This window comes from Vitis riparia, chromosome 12 (assembly GCF_004353265.1).
Source record: "Vitis riparia cultivar Riparia Gloire de Montpellier isolate 1030 chromosome 12, EGFV_Vit.rip_1.0, whole genome shotgun sequence".
Lineage (NCBI taxonomy): Eukaryota > Viridiplantae > Streptophyta > Magnoliopsida > Vitales > Vitaceae > Vitis > Vitis riparia.
In genome coordinates this window covers 2,212,447-2,220,743 of record NC_048442.1, presented here as the reverse complement: position 1 = coordinate 2,220,743, position 8,297 = coordinate 2,212,447, and the positions used below count along the sequence as shown (strand labels likewise).

At 32.3% G+C, this 8,297-nt stretch overlaps 1 protein-coding gene across 4 annotated transcripts; it reads right to left on the bottom strand.

The window, feature by feature from the left end:
- Positions 1 to 273: 273 nt before the first annotated feature.
- Positions 274 to 8,040, bottom strand: LOC117927270 (disease resistance protein At4g27190-like). Of its 4 annotated transcripts, none has more exons than XM_034846731.1 (5): positions 7,546 to 8,040; positions 5,747 to 6,187; positions 2,608 to 4,034; positions 1,162 to 1,581; positions 274 to 790 (listed from the first exon to the last, which is right to left on the bottom strand). In XM_034846731.1, exons 2-5 carry the CDS (start codon positions 6,022 to 6,024, stop codon positions 720 to 722), a joined length of 2,196 nt encoding a protein of 731 aa, XP_034702622.1. In that variant the 5' UTR covers positions 6,025 to 6,187; positions 7,546 to 8,040; the 3' UTR covers positions 274 to 719. The 4 variants fall into 4 exon arrangements, with proteins under 4 accessions (XP_034702622.1, XP_034702621.1, XP_034702620.1 ...); XM_034846730.1 differs by having other exon boundaries at positions 1,162 to 4,034; positions 5,747 to 5,891; positions 5,970 to 6,187; XM_034846729.1 differs by having other exon boundaries at positions 1,162 to 4,034; positions 5,747 to 6,207.
- Between the last annotated feature and the right edge of the window lie 257 nt (positions 8,041 to 8,297).

Sequence of the window (8,297 nt, the reverse complement as noted above, 5' to 3'; positions counted from 1 at the left end):
ACAAAACACAAAACTCTAGCTTCTTCATATTTCCAATTCCAAATTCAGATAGCTTGGTAACAGTTAACTGGCAATCCAAAAAGAGAGCAGTAGACGTGATAAAAAAATCTATTTCATCCCCTTGGAGACGTATGACAACTCGATTTTAATTCTCAAAAACTTCTACTGCTTTGGTATACATGAGTATGAATATCATGTCAGTGTGTGCAGCTGCTTGATGTTTATTGAATCAAAGGCCAAGTTTGCCCACTGCCACCAGAGATTCTGGCAAACTTTTCAAATCAACATCAAAATTTATTGGAGGGTAACACTGCTTAAACAAGGGTACATTATATAAAACTGATTGTCACTTCAATACAAACAAACTGAAGGATGTTGTTTTTGAATACCGGATTCAAAAGCATAAACAAGTCCACATCACAATTTATTCAAAGAGATTAGAGAAGTAAGGTTCTGAGTTCCCTTTTCTCCACAACCAAGCACAACATGAAATAACTAAACAAACAACAATCAATAAGACAATCGGCAGCTGTCCAGAAAATACCAAACTAGATGCCTTAATCTGTTCACATTCAGGGAGCTTGAATGAGAAAACGATGGAGTTCTGAGAGTGGCCACTTCATGAAAAGATACCCATGTATCAACCCTTTCTTTTTTTTAGCTAAAAGGAGCAGCAGTTCCATAGTAGCTCTAGCTTAGCTAGTACTGCATATGTACAACTAAGCAACTTGCTTCTGCTTTGAGCTTGTTTCGACCTCAACTGCAGGGTTCTCCAGGGAGTCATCAAGACCTGTTCCTCCATAGATAAATTAATAGCCAACAAAAATACCACATATGAGACAGTAGAATAAAGAGTCTACACAGAGTAATAAACTTGGACATGTAATACGTATAATACAAATGTTGTTGGGGTAATTCAAACAGTGCCTTCCCACCCATGTTTTGGGGCATGGCTGTGTAGCAAAACATAAACGTTGGTTAGCCAAAATGTGCACAGCAGCACAGGCTTGTTTGGATTCTACCTTCAACTCTATAATGAATCATTTTCCAGTAGGGAGAGATTCAAATAGTAATAGGACAATTAATGTAGCAGCTGTGGATAAGATAGATAAAATGGAGATCACCCTTATTTTTGAAAAGAAAGAGAAATGGAAAACCAACCTGACTGTTGAGAGGGCTCTGTTTTTTGCATCTGAGCTTGAAGTTGATCATTGATTTCTGCTAACTGTGTCCTCAAATCTATGTCCCTTTCAATTGGAAAAAAGATAGCACCCAGATTTTGTAGCTGAAACCGTTCTGATTCATTCAATGCACTCCACCAGTCTACCTCCCCTATTATCACCTTTAATTTATGACTGCTAACTTCCTCCGGGAAGAGAATTTTGAGGCTCGGGCAATCATAGAAGCTTAGCCATTCCAAGCTTGGTGCAATCGGTACATTTCCGAAAATGCTGACCAATTTAGGCAAGTAATGAAGTGATATCTTCTTCAAATTTGGTAGGTACCTTTTCCTCCAATTTTGTTGATCAGCAGGCAGCATTATGGTGTTGATTTCCGGGCAGTCTTCAACCACAAGCTCCTCTAAGTTGTCAAGCCTTTCAACCAAATCCCAAGTAAAAGTGTTAGTCAAATTAAGGCAGGAATACAATGCCAAAACTTTTAGAGACTCTAGATGAGGCCTCCAAATATTTGGCCCTTTCCAGATGCTCCTTAAGTTCTTCATATAATGAAGACTCAAGTACTCCAGTGATTCAAGTACAATATCTTTACTGGAACCATCTGTATCTACAATGGTTTGAATCTCACTACATTCCTGTAATACACAACATTTTAAATTCTCCATATTTTCAATCCCAAATTCAGACAAACTGGTTGCATTTAAATGACGATCTAGGAAAAATGCAGTAGTATGTTGGAGTACCTCCTTAATTTCAATTGGAATGTCTTTACCGTTCACATACTTCAAGCAACTTTCTTGTTCTTCAAATTTAATTGCAGATTCATGTAGCAACCGGGATATTATGCGCTTCGGATGATTGCCAACAATAAATCTAAAGTGCATCCGTGACAAGTTTATCAATGATGATCCATTTCTCAAATCATTCAAAAGAAAAACTTCTGGCAAGTGAAGTTTAAGAAAATGCAACCGATTTAAGCAACAAACTTCCTCTACAATATCTTTAATGGTTGCATTCCACCTCTCATCCTCTGGATTCACATCTATGCTCAACTCTTCTAATTGAAGCAAGCTGGATATCACATTCTGGGGAATGATTCTATTGGACGGATTGTTTTTTCTATTGCCATTAGCTTGGGGATAAAATGACACTTTCAAGCATGTCAAATTTGTCAGTTTCCCAATAGCAACAGGTAAATTTGTGATTTCAGTCCCTTCAAGATCAAGTACCTCAAGATGACAGAATTCCCCAACTTCAGCTGGCAGCTCCGAGAATAGTTCACAGCTTCTTAAAATGAATTTTCGGAGTTGAACCAACTTAAAAAGAGATTGTGGTAAAGATTTTATTTTAGTTTGGGACAAGTCTAGGATTTGGAGGATAGGCATGCATTGGAAAAAAGATGGAGAAATAACTCTCAGATGATGGTTACCTTGTAAGAACAATGCGTTGAGTTTAGGGCAATTCGGATTATCCAATAGCTTGGATATTTTATTATTCATCAAATACATCTCATTAGCTTCCTCCCATGTCTCATTTTTTGGTGCCTCCATGAGTCCTCTTCCATCTAATTCAACAAGTAGTATTGGATTCATTTCAGCTTCATAAAAATTCACTAACTCCTTATGAATTTCTTTTCGCATTCGGATCGACTCTCCATTTTGAAAGCTTTCCAACAAGAGGGCATTGACAAGATGTTGAACAATCTTCTTTCCTTCATCGAGTGTTTTGATTAAGTCTTCCTTCATCCAGCTATCAAGCAAATCCACTTTGTATGTTCCTTCCATCTCTAGGTGAGATGCACAATATTTTACACATTTATTTGCAGAACCTAAATGCTCCAGAACGAACGCTAATGCATTAAACAAAATTCTATCTTCAGCGTGTGATGTTGGTAGACAGCCTATTACCCGAGATGCATGCTGCCAGATGCGAACATTCTTGACATCTTTTAAGGCTCTTGCCATTAGAACAGTGGCTAGTAAATGGCCCGAGCATTGTCTCAACAGATGCACAGCTAGTTGTTGGATACTCGACATAACTTCACCAACATTCTTACAAAATAATTCCCATGATAATAGATGATGGCTCCCCCTAATCTCCAGATCCGCCACTGGCACGACTGAAAAACCAGAATAGCCCATCAGAACTATCTTTTGAGTGTTGTCTGAGTTCCACCACCCATTCCCCAGGTCATGCAAATCCAAATCCATTATCCATGGATCGAAGCGATCAAGAAAGATTAAGAAATTTTGGCTTCTCAACAATTGCTCTGCTTCCCCTCTGCTAGATTTTGAGAAACCCAATTCTTCTATGATTCTATCCTGCATATGTTCAACTGTCATACAAGACTTGACATTAACTTGAATGACGAGATCAAACATTTGCCTTATTGGTGGAAGATTCTTCAGTCTGCGCGGAAAGGTTTTATCATTTACTCCTGAAATCAAAATACTCCGAATTTCGGAGATTTGTATATTTTGTAAAATTTGGCGAATCATAAAATCATCAATACACAAATCCAGCATTGCCATCTTCGGTGTTGGATACCATAGAGACACGTCCTCACACATCTCCACAAGGATGTGTGATGGAACATGAGCTTCGATATCATGGATGGAATGATGAAGCAATCCAGTGATTTTAGAAGAGAGGTCTGAAACACTCACTCCGTACTTCATGAGGGGGTCTGAAAGGAGCTTCCCGTAATTTTTTTTTCTTACTTCGTGATTAATCTCCAAAACATCTCGAATCCAGCCTCTGTGTGTTTCAATGTTCCGGGAGTTGAAAGGAGGATATGATAAAATAAGGCACACAACATCCTTCTTCCTGTTCAATTCCTCAAGTTCGTCTGTGATTCTGTATAGGATAAAATGCAAGAAAAATAAATAAATCATTAGAGTGAGTTGAGAATGCAGTTCTAGAAGACTAATTGTAGCCGAGAGATTCTTAGCCGGAATTCAATAACATCTCTCACCCATATTGTGTTAAAATAAATTTTATGATAAAGTGGCGATGGTGATTGGGGAAGTTGAAACAATGCTATTCATTTTCAAATCATGGAGGATTTTTTTTTTTTTTTTTTAATCAGGAATTAATCTTAGGCTACTAAAATTTAATTTACGGACCCTAAAAATATAATAATTCCTTAAAAATGTTTTTCAATTTTTTTTTATTAAAAATGAAAAATAAATCTCATTTTGGAATATGATATACTTCTCAACTCAAAAAAATGAATCTCACTTTCTAAAGATTTTAAATATGATGATTGCTAAACGAAATCATGTTTAAAATTTCTACAACATAGGAGTTATTTTTTATTATATATGAATTACTTTATCACTTTTAAATAAATAATTTAGCCTAAAAATTAAAACTATTAAAATCTTATCCTATCTTCATTCAAACATGAGATAATATTAGTGGTGATTTATCATATAATTTTTATTATATTTTATATCAAATTTTTATTTTTATATGTTATTTATTTTGTAAAATAAAAAAATTCGATTAAAAAAATTAAATTTGTAGTTAAAAAAGAAGAATTAAAAAACTTGAAGTGTGTCGTATATAACTTATTATTTTAAATTAATTTGGACTAAAGTAGTGTATTAAAGTCATAAAGTGGTTTCGGAAGGGATCACCCTAAAGCTATGTTTGATTAGCAGAACAAGATAAGATATAATATGTATATCTTAAGATATCATATCTTATTGGATATAAAATATATATATATATATATATATATATATATATATATATATATATATATTAAGATATATATTTTCTATCCATTGGGATATGATACTCTTGAATATACATATGTTATGAATATGATATTCTAAGATAACATGTCCAATGTGATATATTATGTCTATATTTAATTTGTGAAATAAATAAAAAAATAATATGAAATATATATATATTTTTAATATTTAAAATAAAAATTATATCACATTCCAAAATTTTCCATTTAAAAAATTGAAATTTATCTTATATTTAACAATATTCATGAGTACAATATTTAAACTTTATAAATAAATTTTTTATATTATGGTATTCAATATATATATATATATATATATATATATATATACTATATTAATATTAGTTTATAATTTTTTTAGTTTTTATTTTTTAACCATAAATTTAATTTATAATAAAAAATTATTTTGCAAAATGAGTAAATAAAAAACTAAAAAATTGATAAAAAAGAAGAAAAAAGTTTATGATACATGGATATGTATATCTCATATCATAGCATAGATTAATAACATATCCCATGTACAAGGGAAAAAAACAAGAATGTGAATAATATATCTCACCACTTATCTTATCTCATGTTTAATTGTAATGATTAGTTAACTTATCCTATCTCATTACTAATTAAATATGGGATAAAAATATAAGATATAATATCCATCCTTTTATCCTATCTTATACTATATATCCGGTCAATTAAACATGAACTAAATTAAAAGCTTTTTGATTCCAAAATTCAATCTTTCTTAATCATTAAAAGCGTACGTACGTTGCATGCAATAAGGGAGGATAAGGAAGAGAAAGCTTACTTAGACCTAGCCATCCCTGTCAAACGAAACACAGTCCTTGCAAAGGCTCCTGGTTTCGAAGCAATCACACTCGTCCTTGCCAAGGTACCAATATTCTCACTCTTCCCTGCCAAGAAACCAATCTCACTCTTCCCTGCCAAGGTACCAATCTCACTCTTCCCTGTCAAGGGTCCTGATTTCAAACCAATCTCACTCTTCCCTGCCAAGGGTCCTGATTTCAAACCAATCTCACTCTTCCCTGCTAAGTCTTGGGAGGTTTCGCTCTTCTTCGGCTCCATGATCAGGCTTGAGAGGGAAGGTATGGACCCACGAGAATCGATCCGCTTCTATCTAGGAGCAACTTGCAGTCCACGGATGATCATTTAAGCAAACTCAGGGCCTTTCCTCTTCCAACTCCAACTACTATATCAAACCTTCTCTTCCACTCTGCCTCTCTTTGACCTGTAGTGGATAAACAGCGGCTAGACAGCATTTCATAAACTTATAATATATTAAAAATTTAAGAGCCGTTGTGTGATTTAAAAACTGTTTTTAAAAATTCTTAACACTACATTGTTTAGAGCATGTTTGCCACTGCTTTTAGTGAACGTATTTTCTTCTACAACACTTCTATGAAAGCCGCTTTTATGAGAATCTAGAAAAGTGATTCTACTAATTTTTTATTTTTTATTTATAATATATCACATAAATACAAAAACGATTATAATAATCATAAATTACTAAAAAAGACATTTATTACAAAAAGAAAATATTATAATAAATAAAAAAGTTTTATTACAAAAAAATATATAAACATTTATATTGTTAAAAAAACTAAAAAAATTATTTTTATCAAAGGGAAGTGAAAGATGAAGAGGAGAGTGAGAAGGAAGTGAACAATGAAAGGGAAATAGAGAATAGTTGGAAATGACATTTTAGTAATATATGAAAAAGTTAGAATTGTTTTTTTAAAGAAACATCTTCCAAGTGCTTCTCTAAAAAACACTTGAAGTGTTTTTCAAAATATTGTCAAACACCTATTTTTTTACATTAAGAACGCTTTTAGGTGTTTTTAGGGCTAAAAACACTTTTAAAAAGCATAGCCAAACGGGCTCTTAGTCATAATTATTTGAAAACAAAGTGAAATAGAGAATGATACAGTTTTTAAAATCAAAGTGAAATAAAAAATAATTTTTAGAAAACAAATACAAGTTATTTTCATTAGTTTTTAAAAATAAAATGAAAATATAAAATTTTAAAAATGAATAAAAAAATTGAACATGATATCATTCATTTTCTTTATCCATGATATAATATCGAAAATCTTTAAATATGATCTTTTAAAGTACATGTATTTTTATGAAAATCCTTCAACATCTCTAAAGTTTTTCATTGAACAAATAAATTTCAAATCAAGTTATACTTGATATATAAAATTCATTAATTTCAAAATTAATTTGAAACCCAAAAACCAATTTAATTAATATTAAAAATTCATAGAACTCAATATCATTAGAGAGTTATAGATCAACTTTTTATATTTAAAATAAATTTTGGCCCGTAACTTTTTAATGTTATTGAGTTCTATAGTTTCACCTTTATTTATATATATTAAGCAAATAAACTCCAAATTAAACAAGGTTTAATGTTTTGGATTTATTAACGGGTTTAATAATTTTTTAAAAATGACTTAAAATTTAAGTAGTGAAACAATTAATATAAAAAATTTATGTACAAAAATTAAACAACTTTTTGAGTTATGGGCATTCCTTTTCATAATTCAGTCTTTCTTAATCATTAATAGGGAAGAGAAAACTTACTCATCAGTTAATTGGCCCTTTCTGCAGGCTTACTGAATCCAACATCACCTGATTTCAAACCAATCTTACTCTTCGCTGCTAAATCTGGGGAGGTTTTGCCTGGCTTCGACTACCACTTCCACTTTGGAAACCTCTACGGCAACCGCTCTCGCAAACCACCCTTTAATTAAGTCAGTATCCGAATAGGAAGCAAAGCTATCGAAAGCACTCTCTTTCCACTGCCAAGTCTTGGGAGGTTCCACTCTTCTTCAGCTCCATGGTCAGGCTTGAGAATGGAAGGTATGGATCCATGAGAATCGATCCGCTTGTATGAGCTCTTCTTCGGCTCCAGATCAGGCTTGAGATGGAAGGTATGGATCCATGAGTTGTATGTAAAAGCAACTCACACCGTACAGATGCTTTAAGCCGACTCAGGGCCTTCTGCCAACTCTAACTACTAACCTTCTCTTCCAAACTCTGCCCATCTTTGACCTGTTGCTTCAGTGGATAAGAACATGGACTAGACAACAACATGTTATAAAAAATTTAGATAGTATTTTATAAATCAATTTAATGACTTGATTTATATCATTCTTAATTCTTATTATTATTTTTTATGAACATCGTTCTAGATTTAAATAAGAATAAATTAATTTTAACTATTAAGTCAAAATAATTAATTTATTTTTATTTAAATATAAAATTATATTTACATTTTTTTTTTGAAATTAATATAAATTAAGTCATTAAATTAATTTACCAAATATCCTCTC